Source organism: Mustela putorius, unplaced genomic scaffold (genome assembly GCF_011764305.1).
Source record: "Mustela putorius furo isolate JIRA1106 unplaced genomic scaffold, ASM1176430v1.1 tig00000129_pilon_pilon_pilon, whole genome shotgun sequence".
Taxonomy (NCBI): Eukaryota; Metazoa; Chordata; class Mammalia; order Carnivora; family Mustelidae; genus Mustela; species Mustela putorius.
The window spans coordinates 47,761,286-47,777,793 of record NW_025421290.1 but is presented as its reverse complement, the minus strand read 5'-3'; the positions used below and the strand labels follow the sequence as shown (position 1 = coordinate 47,777,793).

Sequence of the window (16,508 nt, the reverse complement as noted above, 5' to 3'; positions counted from 1 at the left end):
TTCATGAAGCACTCTCTCTGCTCGTCTCTAAACATAGGCAGGTTCTCCAATGTTAACTTCCCTTCCCAGAAACACCTATGCCTCAACCTGTTCACATGTGGCTCAAACGTGTTACCTGTCCTACATCGTCCATCCTAGATTCCACATCACACGTGGACTCACACAGGCCCTGAAGAAGCTGAGTTCAGAGAATACAGAACAGGGATTCATATGTAGGATGGAAGATGCCACAGAATTTTTTCCTTAAATTATCTGTTCTTTGGCTCTGGCCCGTCAGTAACTTCACTGCCCCGGAATGTGTTTTCCCGCCCTTCCGTCCCTTCCCTGCGTTCCTCGGTGGTTTTCACTGGATCTCACTAAATACCGTGCAGCTTAGAATTTACCTGCCTCCTTGGGTGTCAGACCTCTGGCCGCCCCGTGGCTCTTCCCAGCACCCTGACACTTGTGCCGTCTCCACGACCAAGTTGTTTGCTCTTGAAAAATACCAACCCACGTTTGCTCAGAGCCCAAGGGGATGTGCAACCTCATCGTCCAGTGCTCTTATTTATGACACTTTTGGCTGCCGAGTCCTCCTGTTCTCCAACGGGGGGGTTGCTCCTGTTTTGAGGCATTTACTGGCTTCAAAATATTTGGGTCCCATGTCCCCACCAAAATTAAAAAAAAAAAAAAGGGGAAGTATATCGGCTGGTAAAGAAATATGAAAATGTACAGCCCATTGAGAGTGTGGTTTGTCATCTGCCAAGCAATGCTTTTGGAGTCTGAAGAGGGTTTTTTTTTTTTTCTTTTCTTTTTCTGGGAGTGAAAATAAAACCAACAAACAAAAAGGACAGTGGGAGCTGATGAGTGCTGGAAATCTACAAAGTGATGGCAGAGTGACCAGGAGCAGAGCCGGCTCCCTCTTTCAGAGAGCAGATTGGCAGAGTCCTTCCCCTGCATTGTTGTTGTTGTTTTTTTTCCTCTTCCACGTTTCTTTTCGAACCAGCGCTCACTTGTTGCTTTCTGAGCATGTGGGCTTCTTCCTCTCCTAAGGACTGGCTGCCTGACGCCTGTGTGGGGCTCCGTTTTCTGGTCTGGTGCGCAGCCAGGTCTGAGGTAGAGGAGTGCAGGCAGGGCCCCCGTGAATGGGGAGGACATGAATGAGCCGTGGAAGGGAGGGGCGGCGGGTCGAGCCCAGGCAGGGTGAGCCGGCTCTGGCGCACGGTTCTCAGCCTTGGCGGCCCACTGGAATCACCTGGGGAGTCTTAAAAACAAAAAAACAATCTGAGGTTTGGATCTTGCTGTAATTGGTCTGGGGTGCCGCCTGGGTACGGGGTTCAGGGCTCCCCAGGTGATTCTCAGATGATGTAAAGTGGGAGAGACACGTCTCCAGCTTGAAGTACGGGGCCCAGGACCCCGAGCCTCTGGTGAAAGTGGGATGGGGGATGTGTGCACGTGGATGTGCTTACCTGGTATGTGGGGGGGGGGTTGGGAATTAACAGTAGATAAATGACAAAGCAGAAAGTTTAGCATCAGTTAAGCAACCACTTCCACAGGCGGTGATGTCACTGTCAGAGCCTCAGTTTGCCTGTCTGTGGCCTCCAGGAGTCATGTGGGGACTCGGTGACCTCTGGGACCCTGCAGTGGAGGGGCCTCCTCTCGGCGGGGAAGGGTTGGAATGGGTGACGGGTGCCCGTGATTGCCTAAGCCCATCTCTGTCTTCTCTGCCCCTTTCTCCTCTCTCTCTCCAGCAGAGGCTGACCATGTGGAGGCCGCCATCCTCGAAGAAGACGAGGGTCTGGAGATAGAGGAGCCCAGCAGCCTGGGGCTGATGGTGGGTGGCCCCGACCCTGACCTGCTCACCTGTGGACAGTGTCAGATGAACTTCCCCCTGGGGGACATCCTGGTTTTTATAGAGCACAAGAAGAAGCAGTGCGGTGGCCTGGGTGCTTGCTATGACAAAGGCCTGGACAAAGGCAGCCCGCCGCCCTCCTCACGCTCCGAGCTCAGGAAAGTGTCCGAGCCGGTGGAGATCGGAATCCAGGTCACCCCCGACGAAGATGACCACCTGCTCTCACCCACGAAAGGCATCTGCCCCAAGCAGGAGAACATTGCAGGTATGGAACATTGCCCTGGCCAGGCCACCGCGGAAGCCACCTCCGAGGTCCCACGCCTGCCCGTGCCCTTGTCGTGCCGGGTGTCGGGCCTGGGAAGGGTCGGGGGTTACCGGTATAGGACTACCAGCCAGGGCTCGCCCGTTCCAGGGGGCTGCTATCTGGGTGCCCCTCAGGACAAGACGGGCTTGGGGCTCCGAGCAGCACAGCTGGCCAATGGTTGCTTTGCTTTTGGCAATGACACTCTGCTGCGGGGCCTAATCCGTAGGTGGCTGGGAGTACAGAATGGAAGTTTGGAAGGCGAGGTGACCCTCGGTTTGCTGGTGTGCTTGGCTGAGTCTCTGGCTGTGCCGCCAGACAGTCTTGGGTTGGAATCTGTTCTTCACAACGTGGACAAGTCAGTTTTTCTATCTGTGAAATGGAGCTAATGAGACCGATCTCCATAGGCTTGTGGTGAGGTCTAATGAGACGTGGCCTGTGCGCAGGGCCTGGTAGGCACTTAGGAGTGGGAGAACTCCCTTCCTCCTCTTCCTCTCTCTGGCCTCCATTTCCCATCTGTAAAAAGAGGTGCCCTGCTCCCAGAGGCGCCTTCTCATGTTGCCTGATCCTTCTGGCAGGTCCAGGGAAGGGCTCGTGGGAACTTGCTGGAGCGCTGCACCCCTTTCAGCTGACCACCTGGACAGTTGGCTTTTCCCACCTGAAGAATGGGTGTTTTGGTTGTGTGCTCTGGCCATAGGGAGTCGACACCGTATCCCGCTGGGCCGTGGCCATGGCATGACAGAGTCTCCTGCAGGGAGCCTGTGTTCTGTGTAAGGCCCCGTATTTGCCGCAGGTCCAACTTCTGAGCCTGGGAGGCCTGGCAAAGATAGAGGCCCACGGTGGCTGTAGGAAGCGGCAGCTGGTGTCGCAGCAAGATGGCACCAGCGAGCGTGTACATGAGAGGTCACACCCTGTTGGTAGACTCTGGACAAGCCGCTTCCTGGGTCCAGGCCTCAGTTTCCTATCTGTCAACAGGGAGTGAGAATACTGGTGGGCCTGGTGTGAACATTGAATGAGCAGAGGCTCTGTGCCAGCAGAAATTTCCTCTCAGGGGTGCCCTCTGGGGCTGCAGTGTGTAAGGAAGGGCCAGCTGTGTTTTGGGCATGGAAGCTAGCAGAGGTGCTGGAGGGACTGAGGCTCTGGGGGCTCCTCATTGGAGGGTGTGCCTGCTGTAGCCCAAGGCACCTGCTGCCGCTGGCAGGATGGAGCCGCATCTCCCAGAAGCCAGGCAGGGTAATGCAGCAAGCCGCGCGGCAAGTCTGAGACCTCTGGCCTCAATTTGCCCATCTTTCAAATGGGATTGTGAGATCTCTCTTAGGGATTAGTGAGAGGCTGTGGTGGGATGCAGACTCCTGCTGGCGCATGCTAGGTGCAGGGGAGACCCCACCAAATTATACTGGCCTGTGGGCCTTCCCTTCTGGCTGGTGAGCTCTAGGGACGTCTCCATGCTCTCAAGTTGCCAAGGGCTTTGAGAAAAATGTCCAGCATGTCCGGGGCCATGGTCATGTAAACCTTGGCTTCTCAGGGTGCCTTGCAGAGACGAATGATGCTGCCTTCGTTAGAACTGGAGGCTCCCATCCAGAAAGGTGCCGGGTCCCTTTTGTTGGTGTTGTTGGGGTCCCCGTGCGTTTCTTTTCTTTGACACCAGAGGAACAGTTTTTCTGCGGTGGAATAAACACCCGGTGTCAGTGACCACAGGCCTTGCCCATGAGACTCTGGTCCCTACTTCTATTTCCATGGAAAGGCATTCTGCTTTCACCAAAACCCATCCGAATCCTCGTTTCACGATGAAGGTACTTCCCAGCGAGAGGCTGCCGATCATTGTGGGTAGGTCTGTTTAAGAAAGCCACTAGATGTGATTTCATAAAAGGCAAAGTTAATCTGCAAGTCGGCTTTGTCCTCACCCCCGACCCAGCCCCCTGTGCCCCTTTTCTTGGGTCGTCGTACGGCAGCAGCCTACAGTATTTTTAGTCTGCGTGTGACGGAAGAGATTCTTGGCCTTTTCTGTTCAGCAACAGGACGAATGGATTTCTTCATTCTTGAAGAAATATGTAAAATAATCCCTTAGAAGTCTAAAGAGATATGTTTGTTCAAAGCCTTTAAAATGTTATTTTAATCAAAGGCACAAAACAGTCCGCATGCTGTGTCGGCTGAAGGCGACCGGCCCGTTGGCGGCCGTCGCGCCTCCTCCCGCCTCTCCTTCCCCTTCTTCCCTCCCTGCCTCGGCACCAACTTTTCTTTCTTTCTTTTTTATTTAATAAAAAGGAAAGATTAAAGAATAAAACTTCAGTGGCTCAAATGTATAAAGTAATTTAATATGGTGGGAGCATTAATTATTTTAGCTTAATTGAATTCTGAGGACTGCACTACTTGCATTTTTGTAGACAAGCCCTGTTTATTATTTCTCTGTGTAGATTAACAGTAAAGGAAACACAGATAACTTTCAGTTATTTATTGTAAAATAAATGTGTCAATTCATGTGTAAAGCAAGCTGCTCAAAGATAATTGAGTCTTTATATTTTAAGAGGGGGACTAGGAATCACAGGCGCTTCTCCGCCCGGGCTTCCGGAAATCCGCACAGCTGCTGCCCAGGCCCCTGGTACCGCTGGCTTCTCCCAGGCCTCTCCTGTTCCTGCTTCCCAGCCATGGTGGGGAGGGATGCTCCAGCCTGTCCGAGCCCTGCCCTTGTCCCCAGGACCGGTTGCTGGGGAGCGGGTGGCTGTTAACACTTGGGACTTGGCCTCTGGCTTGGCTGTCCCAAGGGAGGTGCCTGCCGTGACCATGAGGGTCATGCCTTTCGGGGAACCAACAATCTGAGTGTTGTCCAGATGGGTCCTAGCCCTCCTTGCTGCCAGGTGCTTCTAGAGGCAGGGCTGCAGAGATAGATGGGCAGGGTTGGCCCCTGGAATAGGTAGGGTTCCTTCCACCTTTAGGGGTGCCTCCCAGCGTGATACCGGAGTTGGAATTCTATCAGTCATTGGACCAGGGCTGGATCCTGGATTGGCCCTTTCCTTTGGGACACTGGAGTCCAGAGATGGGCATAAGAGGAGTGGTTAATCATTTTTTTCTTTCCTTTATATCTTTATTTATTTTAATGATAGAGAAGTAGGACAGTAGAAGGAGGAACTTTCTGGAGCTTTGTGACTCAGAGGGCATTCATCCATTCATTCATGTGCTCATTTAATAAACAAGCACCTGCTGTTCTTCCTCTGTCCTGAGCATCCCCCTCCCTGGCCGTGAGGTGACAGAACCCCCACTCCCCTGCCCAGGGTCAGGGAGCATGGTGGGAGGACGGCCATCGGGGCTGCTGCTCTGTCCCCCTTGGGGGACGTGGCCCAAGTGCAAGCAGTAGCAGCTCTGCACTTGATGTGTGCAGCTGTGGCCCTGGGGCCCTGCACCTTGGTCGTGTGCAGGGCTATGCAGCCTGTGTCTGAGGCCCAGAGCCGAGGTGGGGGGCTCTGGCCTGGAGACCTGACTCAGGTCTGCCTGTAAAGGAGTGTTTTACCTTTCCCGAGCCCCCTTCCCACTGCATTCTCCCACTTCTGGCAGAGCTCGGGGACGTGGGAGTAGCTGATCCTGGTGTGGGGGTGAGGGGGCAGCTGAGATGGCTTCCAGGGTGTGCAAAGAGCAAGGAGTCTCTGAGCCATTTTGTGGGATGGGTGTCTTGAGGAGGGGTGGGGAGAAGGGGCCTGGGGTGTTTGGGGTTCGTGGCCCGTGCGAGGGAGGCCGCGTGCTGCCACGTGGGAAGGGTCCCAGTGCATGTCGGAGCCCTACTCTGTCGCCTGCCAGCCTCGGGCCATGTTACCTGACCTCCTGAGCTGCAGTGTCCTGACGGAGCGCTCTTAACAGTAACTGCGGTGTTGAAATGATGCGTACCTGCCTGGCGCACAGGATACCCACTGCCGAGACGGGCACCTTCCCCCCTTACTGGTGCTGGTTCCCCAGCTCCATTTCCTGGTGGCAGCATAGCTAATGGGGGGCTTCTGGGAACACCATTGGCTGGAGAAACTTCCATTGGCTTCAGAGAACTCCACCATCAGACACAAGGTCTGAAGAGCTGTTGTGTGCTCCCCTCCCCCAGCCCTCTTTGGTCGCGTTGTTACTGTTCTATGGCGGCCTCTCTGATGGTGGGTCCCTCTGGGAGGAGCCGGGGGGATCAAAGGAGCATGGACTTGGGTGCCAGTGGGGAGGGGTGTGATTCCAGTGCCTGCCCGGGCCAGCCGCTTCACTTTTCTGGGCCTCAGTTTCCTCGTCTGTCCCTGCTTGTCAGGCCTGTGCTGAGAACGAACAGGGATGAGACCCAGAGAGTGCCCACTCAGCCCAGGCTCTGGCTGTAGCCGGATGACTGAGAAGTGGAAGCTTCCTGAAAAGCTTTCAAGAGAGTGTGGACCCCACTTGGCAGCTTGAGGTGTTGGCTTCTTAGTCAGAATCTTGAAAACTTACCTCGGATATCTCTCTCAGCCACTGCCACCGATTCCTCCTTAGAATCCCCATTTTATCGCCACTGGAGGGGAGGCTCTTGATCACAGGTAGTTCCTTTTCCCGTGTTATCACCCCTTCTGTAACCAAATGAAGCTATACCCGGGGGAATGAGCCGTCAGCTGTCAGTCAGAGGTTTGCCTTCTGCCTTTTTGTCCTCCTCCCCCCGCCACAAACCCCAAATGTCAGATTTCTGGAGAAATGTGGGACAGGCAGCGGGTGCCAGGAGGTGGCAGATCCCCCTGGGCTGGAAGTGGCAGGCGGTTTCCTGGTCCGTTGGCCCCACCCACTCTGTACATCTTCATCTGGAACCTAGGAAGGGTCTGGGGTGCCCCTGGAACCGGGGAGGGGGGTTCGAGGTAGCAGGCAGAGCGCAGACAGGGTGTTTGGTTTAGGGTCCCAGTGACCCATCAGTAGGCCCAGTGTGTTGGAGAAAAGGGCTTCTGATCAGCTGGAGGCTTTACATGCTGTTCGGCAAATGCGCATTTCAGATTTTAAAAAATAAATAAAATAAATGTGAAAAAGAGAATATTAGCTTGGCCAGTGGAAGAAACTAAATAATTCGCTTGTGCTGGAAACTGGAGATAAACCCCACTTGCAGGTTATCTTTAAAAACTTGCGTTTGATATATTTAGAGTTGTTATTTTGCGTCCAAATTAAGATTAGTTAAATCCATGTGTGTTGTAGCATGGATTATCTTTCTGTATTATTAAATCGTGACAGCTAATTATTAGTTCTGTCTGCACCGAGGAACAGTGGAGTGTCCTGTCTGAGAGACCCAGTCCTGGACTGGGCGCTTTAGGGCTGACCCCAGAACTGCGGCAGGGCTGGTAGCTCATGGGGAAGAGGGGTCCCACCTGGTAACCCACATTGTGCTTAGGTGCTTTTCTTGGTTTATCTCATCTTGAAATAGATACCAAACTTAAAACAGATAACCCTAATCCCACTTTGAAATAGCTACTTTCTAATCCTACGTTGAGCTAAGGCTCAGAGAGGTTAAGGGACTTGCCCAAGATCACACAGCAAAGTGGAGTCAGATTCAGGTCTGCCTGACTTCCTCAGATGGCACGGGGAATGGAGGTTTTTAGGGAGTAGTCTAACTCTGCCTGGCTGGCCCGGCCAGTAGGGGCAGGCACTACGTTCAGACCCTATCACAGGGGACCTCTGAAGCTATCCTGATCTGACTCTGTGGATACAGTCAGGAGCCCTCAGACCCCCAGAGGCCTTGACCCACAGTCTGTGGGTCGCCTTCCTCATATGGTTGCCTGTCTCATGAAGGTTTTGGAGGGGTGGTGGTGAGTAAGAAAGCATTAAGACCTGACTTCAGGTGGATGGATCTGGGCTGGGATTTTGGGTTTGCCAATGACCTTTGGCCGTTTGTTCACCTCTCCAACTCCCATTTCCTATAGAGTAAAGATAATCTTTTTTATCTTGTAGACTTGTTACAAGGTTTGATTTAGACAGTGCATTCCTGTATTAGGTCCCTGTGGATTGTTAGCTGTTACTAATAATAGAGAACCACTGGAGGGATCCACGTGGGGATTCTGGCCTCCGGACTGAGCTGGAAGGATCTCTTTGGTGAGGATCTCCTCCCGTTCTTAAGTGAGCATATGTGACTTGTTACTGGCAGGGCTGAGTCCACACCCCAGTCATCTCAAGTCAGGTGGCCCTTTTGTCACACCAGGCTGCCCAGTTTGGTGACTTGAGGCGAGCTGTGTCCCCGGTAGAGTCCCAGTGTCCTGATTCGTCAGCGGGGGGTGAACAGTCCCTGCCCTGCCGGCCTCCCAGGGACAAAAGAGACTAAAGGTAGACTGTGCAGACCGTTACAGAGTGTTAGCAGCTACCCAGTGCGGCTGTAGCACTGAATTGTAATTCAAAGTTTTATTGAATTAAAAAGAAAACCAAAAATTCTAGTTGGCTACAGGGTAATTTTTTTTTTTTTTTTTTTTAATCTCCTTACTAGGTTTCCTTTAGGTCTGGGGCCCCTGTTGACTGTGATTCATAGAGGAGGTTCCATGCTTCCGGAAGCAATTCGGAAAGGACGGGAAGTTAGGGAAGAGAGCAAGGGAGGGTCATGGGGCTCCCAGGTGAGGGACCTAACCAACCCTGAGCCTCTGTTATCATTATTATTGGTTTTTAGTTTGACAGTAAATAGTTAGCAGTTGCCTTACATTTTTTATTAGGCACTTGACAGCCTGCTTTTGTGTGTGTGTGTGTGCTCATTTTCATGCCTGACTAATGCATAACCACTAGCTCTAGAATCTGTTAGAAGGGGGCTCTGTGTCAGTAAAACTATATAAGTAGGGCAGTCTGCTGTCATCCTTGTGCCCTTGGGTTTATCTTTTCACCGAGGAAACAAAAACATGGAATTTTCATACCTGGGTTTTTAACTGTACATATACTTATTAGGACTAACTCTGTGCCAGTCCCTGTTTGAAGGGTTTTGCAACAATTCACTGATTTAACCCTCCTTCACACCTCCCTGAGGTAGGTGCTGGTATCAAGCCCACATTACCAAAGAGGAAACTGAAGCCCAGAAACGTTAAGTCACTTGCCCAGGGTCACACAGCCTGTGCATAGGGGCCTGGGCTGTGAACTCCAGCAGTCATGTCTTCCCTGTGGCGAGGCAGCGCTGCCTGTGGTGGTGGTTCATCCTACGCTCCTATCTACTGTCTCTGCCCCATGAAAGGTGGTAAATCAGTTATTACTTTCATTTTGTAGATGAGGAAACCAAGTCGTAGAGAGGTTAAGAGCCTCAGAGTTGTGCCTAGACACCAGGCTCCTGATTTTTGGTGGACTTCATGGGGAGCCCAGGCCCAGGGGATCATGCAGTACTTTAACAGGGTCTGGTACAGGCTGCTTCTGCTCCTGGCCGGCCACCAGTGATTTCTTCTCCAGGGGTGAAGTACCATGATGGGAGCTGAGGTCTCGTGTGAGTTGAAGGAAGCAGGACGGCGGACCTCCACCTGTCCTACACGTGTTTGTGGATTTCATGTTGACTGCTGTCTGTGCAGACCGGTCTTGTTAGGAGCCAAAGCCAACGCAGTCAGGTCGGGTGGTGGGAGGCAGCTGGGCCTATGGAATGCAGGGTGGGGAGGGGCAGGCGTGGTGGACTCTGGCCAAAGACCTGGGGTGGTGTCTAGGCCCTGGGGCCCACAGGCTGTGTGACCTTGAGCAGACCCTCCGACCCTCCCCCTCTTTGGGCCTGAGCTTCCTGAGCTGAAATAGGAGAAGGAGCTACCAGTGGTTTTGAACAGCTGCAAGAACCCCATGGCGGGGGTGGGGGAGGTGGGGGGGGTGGGGGGAGCAGTAAACTCCAGCTTCCTACCTAAATCCCCCTCCCACCCAGCAGCCCAACCAACTGCCCTCGGTTGTTACATCTTGGGTTTAGGAAATAAATTTTCTTTGAAGAAATTGGTGGCTGAAATGAAAACTATCATACTAAAGGATGAACAGGGTTTCTTTCTGCTTCAAGCCCTGAAGATTCCCCTGGAAGGATTTGGTGCAGAGTTTAGGTTCAGGGCCCCTCCTGTGCCTCTTCCAGGCACTGTCCCTAATGTTGTAGAGTGGTTTGGTATTTGTTTTTTTGTTCACAGGACCTCCTGAATTGTATGACTCTCAAACCCCATGCAATTGGAACCCCCTCTGACCCATGCACTGATAGATGGTGACCAGTGACCTAAGGGGGTAGGGGTGTTGGCCTTGACCAAATTAAGTCCAGGGAGGAGCTCCACGTGGCAGGGTGTGATTAGGACTTAGAGGCCGACCAGGAGACTTTCTGGAGAAGGCTAGGCTTCTAGGTTTCATTTTTATTTTGTTTTTCAGTGGGTTTCCTTAGAGTCGTCCTCCTGCTGGGCTGCTGATTTTGATCTGGAGGTGGGGGTGGGTGGATGGGGTGGCTCAGGAAGGAGGAGTCTGTGCTGAGGGAGGGGGCTGTGAGTGGGCGAGAGGGAGGTCTGGCCGAAAGAGGTGTGAGCACTTGAGAGAGAGGTCTGGGAAAGTGGCTGCCCGCTGCTCCCACCAGCATAAAAACTGGGACCCCGGGCTCTTTTGGGTGGAGGAATATTAACAAAATGACCTTTTGTTGGAGGTGAGAAGTCAGAACCCCCATTCCTGGTGTGGAGAGGAGAAGGTAGCTTTTCAGATGCATTGTCAAGGGCAGGGTGAAGCCCCCAGCCCAGCTAGTTCTCCAAGCCAAGGCAATATTGGATCAGGGCTGTGGACTCCTGGGGGCTGGGGACCCACAAAGCTCCCCATGACTTCAGGCTGCAAGTGTGCACACAGCTTTAGATGCAAGCAGATCCATCCGGATTCAAAGGCGCGCAGGTGCGTGGGTCAGCGCCCACCCAAGATGAACCCCTATGCACAGAGCCTTGCCATCTGACCACTCTAGGGCCTACACTGTGATGAAACTCCAGTGAGGACATCGGTCCAACCTGGCGGTGTTCAGAATGCACAGTTCTGCTTTCCTGACTTCGGGTACCAAAAGAATCCTTGAAGGTACTCGGGGAAAACACTGGCTTTGTTTTAAAGACTTTTCCGGGCAGAGCGTGGCATGCGGGGAGTGTAGTCTCCCAGCTGAGTTCTGGGGGTCTTCCATTGAGGCTGGGGGCCAGGGAATGCCTGCCCTGGGCTCTGTGTCTCGCAGCCATCTAAGGTTCTTTGTTTCCCTTAAGGAGAAACAGGACAAACCTTTGATGACCTCTTCCCACCCCAGCAACGGGCTAAAAGGTTTGAGGTTGGTAGACCCCACAACACTAAGTTCTCCAAAGGAGCCAGAGTGGATTCTTTCCTCCTCCCACCAAGAGTTCAAAGCCAGCCAATTAAGAAACCTAAACAGTGTGGTCTTCTCTTTGCATCATTGACATCATTGCCTTGTAAAACTTTCCCTGCAAAGGAGGTGCCTTTATTCGCTGGGAAAAAGTAGTATGTAATTTTCCTGACCTGGCCTTTGCTTTGGAGGGGAAGGAAAAGAGGGAACTCATTGCCAGAAACAAACGGGGCCCAAGACAGCAAACAAGTTCCACACTCCCAGGTCGGCGGGGCCTTGCTGTCCTCAGCATGGGGTCCTGGACACCGAAAATGGCGTTTTGTGGGGACGAGAAACCAGGGGGGCTGTGGAGCGCAGAGGGTCTGAGGTCTCCTGGTCTTGCGTGCATTCTAAGACTATGGGGGAGCGGGAGGGAGACGGATATCAAAATCCTCCCAACTCCGAGACTGTACGTCTTCTCCCGCTTTCATGAAACGAGGCGCCACCTGCCTCACCACTAATGCAATTTACCGTGTGTCCCGACGGTTGCAACTTGCAAGACTAATCTTGCCCCCCTTCCCGGATCTCCAGCGACCCTACCCCTTCCCGGCCTCTCCCCCCCCCCCCCACACGGTGTCACCCCCAGCAAATCATCCCCTCCCACGTAGGAAGGGGCAGGGGCAGAACTCCTGACACACCCGCCGGGGACTTCGGGCTCCTCCCCGGGGGCGCCAAGGTTGGGGTCCATTAGCCTCCCCTCACTCCCAAGCCTAGGCGCACAATGGCCTTTCCCAAGGCGTGTGGTGCCGAGCTCTGGCGGGGGCGCGAGGCGGCCCGCACCTCCCGGACCCCGCATGGAATCGGGGCGACACTTTGGCGACTCCGTGATTGCACCAGCGGCCTCCCCTGCGGTCGGTCCCGTCGCCTACCCGCCGGCTACGGTCCCGGCGGAGGCTCCCAGGAGCTACTTCCCGGCCTTAGGACGCGCCTGTTCCCTTCCAGGCAGCGGGTCTCGCCGACTCGCCCGCGGCCTCTCCAGCCTGCGCCCCGGGGCGCGCGGCTCGGCGACCATCCGCCGCGTCTCTCCTGCTTTCCCGGCCCAAGCCCGCCGCGCACGTTGATTGTATCTTCCTGGGGCGGGAGGGCCGAGGGGGCTCCAGGCCCATGCATAATTCGGGGATTTAATGGGCCAGCTGCCCGAGCGGGGCTGTGAGGGGCGGGAGGAGGCGCAGCTGACCCTGCCCGCGTCTGGCTTCGCCGAAGAGGCGCGCTTCTTTCTTCCTCCGGTGACAGCTCTCCTCCCCCTCTCGGCCTGGGTCCGAGGGGGGCGGGGAGCAGACAAGTCGTGGGGTTAGTCCGGGGGGGGGGTCTTCCTTGGTGCATTCCTGCAACTTTTGCTTTGGGGGGCGGGAGGCGAGCAGTGAAATGGAGCCTCCCCGGGACCCGGCTCCCGTAGGAGCTGGGGGAGTTGGAATGCAGGTTTCCTCCGAGCATTCTGCAGCCCTCGAGTCATTCCCCCCTCCCCCAGCCCCTTTCCCCCCGCCCTCGGCGGCCCCCTGTCGGCCCCCAGCCCCGCAGCAGCCCGGCGAGCTCGCCCTTGGCCCGGGGCCAGCCCTCTTCCCTGGCAGCGGGCGGAGATGGATGGAGGCGGAGACCCAAGGTCAAGGGCGGGGAGCCCGCGGGCCTGGGGCCCCTTTGTGCGCTGGGGTCCGCCCCTCCTCCACCCGCCCTCTCCTCCCCGACCCCCAGGCGCGCGCCCGCACTAGTGACCTTCCCGGGCGTGGGGAATTGCATTTCTGGACCCCTGAAAACTCCTGCCAGTGGTCCCATCCTCAAAAATCAGCGCGCGAGGGGCGGGGCTCCTCGCTGGGGTGGCGTTCCTTCCTGGGCGTTTTCGTGGTCCTGGGGGCACACTGGGATCCCCTCTGCGCCCCGCCTCGAACGCTCTGAAAGGGTCGCGCCCGACCGAACTCGGCATCAGCCCACCTTGGCCCGACAGAGCCCGGCAGTTCCCCGGATCCAGGTGAGGCCCGTTTGGAGGGAGCCTCAAAGAGTTCCTTTGTGCATTTTGTGTCCATCCTGGGCAAACAGTCCCGTCCCAAAGTGGTTTTCTTTGTAGGGTTTTTTTTTTTTTTTTTCCCCTTCCCCGGGGGGGGGGGGGAGGAGAGGGAGCCTGCTTTTCTAGAGGGAATTCCTGGGGGCTGGGATTTTAAAACACTCAAGAACAAAAGTGGTTCCCCAATTGTGTGGGAATGGAGCCCTCTACTAGAGTGGGACACAAAGCCTCCTGGAATTACAGGGAATTAATGTCAGTCCTTCTTCCAGCCCGACTTCTCTTACAATAACCCCCCCAAAGAGAATTTGTATGCAAATGGTCACCTTGGTAGGAGTCTCTCTTTATTTTTGCTTCTTAAAAATTGGCCTCCAATTGTTTAAAGCACTCCAACAGACCCTTAAAGAGTCAGAAAAGCAGTGGTTGGACGCCCAATGTATTTACCACAAAGCTCTTAAGAAAATGTTCAAACATTTTCCCAAAGCTGTTACTCCAGAAATAAAAATGTATGCTGTTTGCCTATAGAAGATTAAAAGTTTACCTTCAGTGTGACAGCTTTTCTAGGCTAGAATTGGAGCCACGTCTCTATTTTCCATTATTCAGAAATAGGTCTGAACCACACAGAATATATTTGCTGTAACAAGAGTCAAGGTAATCTAAAAAAAATAAGTATACATATTTCTTTTTGATTTGGGCTGACCCAAATCATAACAGAATATTGCACTTTCTGTGCTATCAAAGGCTAAAGTATTTTGTAAACAATGCCTTCATGGCATTTAGAGTAAGAGTTGATCTTAAGAAAATCTCAGATTTAGCTAACCCGAACTTTGAGAAGCCAGCTTTTCTTCTGGAGGAATCTGAAGGCACTTGTCAGTTTATTTTTTTCTTGAAAGGCCTGCAGAAAAGGTAACAAATTCAACACTTGGGAACTCAAAGCTGCTGGCAGTCCTGGACAGGAAGGTTTTCATATCTGCCTGAACTTGCTCGTTGATTTCTCAGACGTCCATTTATAAGAGTTCTAACATGATGGAATCTGCCTTTGAATATCTGTAAATACGGGTAAAGATCACAATCCGGCACTCATAATGGTCCAAGACTAGAAAGGCAGATTCTTGTGTTTGATTAATATTTATGTTACTGGATTCCTTTACAGAAAGAACGATGGATGAAGCACTAATTACGTGTGTGTTTGAGGGGCTCCATCCTAGGTTTCTGCAGTTCCTGAAGAGGCATGTCGTAAATTTTAGGATTTTTGGAATCAGGGTACTTATGGGGGTAATTGTCCATGTTTGGCTTGAAAGACAGGTAACTGTGTGGTTGGCTGACCTAATGTCTATGACACGGAGAAGAAGGAAGCCAACTTACCTCTGCTTTCTTTATTTTGAGGACTCAACAGTGCAAAAAATTATGGGGCAGAGTGGTGGAAGTTTCTTGTCCAGAATCCGTGGAAGTTTCTTGTCTAGAATCCTCCTCGAAGAAAGGATTCTGCAGCCCCCTGGGTGCTCTTGTGCCTTGGGAGGACACACACACCGTTTTGTGTCCGAGGCTTAGGCTGGGCTGCTTTGCCTTGTGGTGTGGTGTTCTGAACCACGTGTCATCTGCAGGGTGCAGATGACTTGCTTTGCTTTTGTTCAGGAGCCACGGGTGGGAGATTTGCTTGGGAATGGGGGACTTTGGCAGCTGGATCGTGTTGAAATACCAGTGGAGTTGTTATCCAGAGGGATCCTGCGGAGGCCTCCTTTGGACATGCAGTTAAGTACTCTCAGTTTTATTACTTTGAGAAATCTAGATTTTCTTGCAGGATTTTTCTAGAAGTGTGGTTTCCCAGAGCCGCACCTGAGCCCTGGTTAGGGCTGGAGCCTCTGGATCCTTTCTGGGCCGCCTCATTTGTCAAAGCACCACAGTCAAGGTGTTCGCACAGTCTCATTTGTGTTTGTTCCTAAACAGTCCCCGGGCGGGTCTCAGTGTCTTCATCTATAAAATGGGGATATCCAATTGTTGACACTCCTGCCACCGTCCTGATGTGAAAACAGACCATTCTGCAGGAGTGAAGTAATTGCTTATTTCAAAGACATCGTAAAAGCATAGACTCGCATTGTTCAGTGCACGGGAGCAGAGTGACTAATTTGCAAAAGGGAGAGGAATCAAGTAACTACTAGCGCAGCGTGTCATTTTCAATGCAAGGGGGAAGAATTAGGGGATTTAGTGGGGCGTCCAAGGGGGAGGATTTGAATTTTCAATCTAAGAACCTAATACCAAGTAGGAAATACCTCTGCCCCATCCCCATTCATTTTGGGGGACTGTCACGTGAATCAGAATCTTAATATGGAGTAGGGTTTGCTGTTACTCTTGCCCCGAATATACCAGAAAATGTATCTTTACTGACGTCTGGGGTCTGGCCCCCAGACAGGAGCTGGGTAGAGGGGGTGTAGACTTGGGGGATGGGGAGGAATGCATACAGCAGGCTGCCTTTAAGTGCACAGTCTTATTAGACGCAGATGAGGAAGGAACTCAGTGCAGTGCAGGCTGGTGAGGAAATTCTCCCCTTTTTTGGCCGCCACCTCTGAAAGCTAACAAAAATGGGCATTTAAGCCCCCAGAGCGCACAGGCCGCTCTGACCCGGCACCTTCATGGGGGAAACGGGAGGCCCCAACCGTCCTTTTGGGACTCCGTCTTCTTCTTGTGTTGTTTTCCTTTCGGTGATGCTAGGTTCCTTTTTTCCAGCCAATGCTGAGTAAACCCAAGTTAGATTTTTAAAAGGAATAACCCCTGGCAGGGCCCCAAACCTCCGGTGTAGTCTTGCTGGTTAGAAAATACAGATCCTTGCTTCGTGTATTTGGTTGGTTCACCCTGGCAGGGCCCAAACCTCAGGCTTGAGTTTGGGGGTGGGGGTGGGGGAGTGTGGCACTTTGCCTCCTCCACAGGGGACTTGATAGAGCCCTCGTTCCCTGGCATTAGAGCCTGGGTGGGGCGGGGGGCACAGCAGATACCCAGAGCCTGCGTTGGTGTAGGCAAGGAGCCAGAAGCTGTCTGGTGCTCCTTAATTGAATACAGATCTCAGTCAGTTCCACGTGGCCCTGGGAGGCTGGGCAGGGAG

The 16,508-nt window shown here is 53.3% G+C and overlaps 1 protein-coding gene across 4 annotated transcripts in view; it reads left to right on the top strand.

Annotated features, from left to right (window-relative positions):
* BCL11B (BAF chromatin remodeling complex subunit BCL11B) overlaps window positions 1-16,508 on the top strand; it is a 93,773-nt gene that overhangs the window by 11,825 nt on the left and 65,440 nt on the right. For 2 of the 4 annotated variants that reach the window (XM_045073482.1, XM_045073484.1), the window contains exon 2: window positions 1,731-2,093. In XM_045073482.1, coding sequence (XP_044929417.1) covers window positions 1,731-2,093 — 363 coding nt within the window. Of the gene's footprint in view, window positions 1-1,727; window positions 2,094-16,508 lie in introns of all 4 variants that reach the window. The other 2 variants (XM_013057322.2, XM_045073483.1) reach the window with 1 other exon arrangement.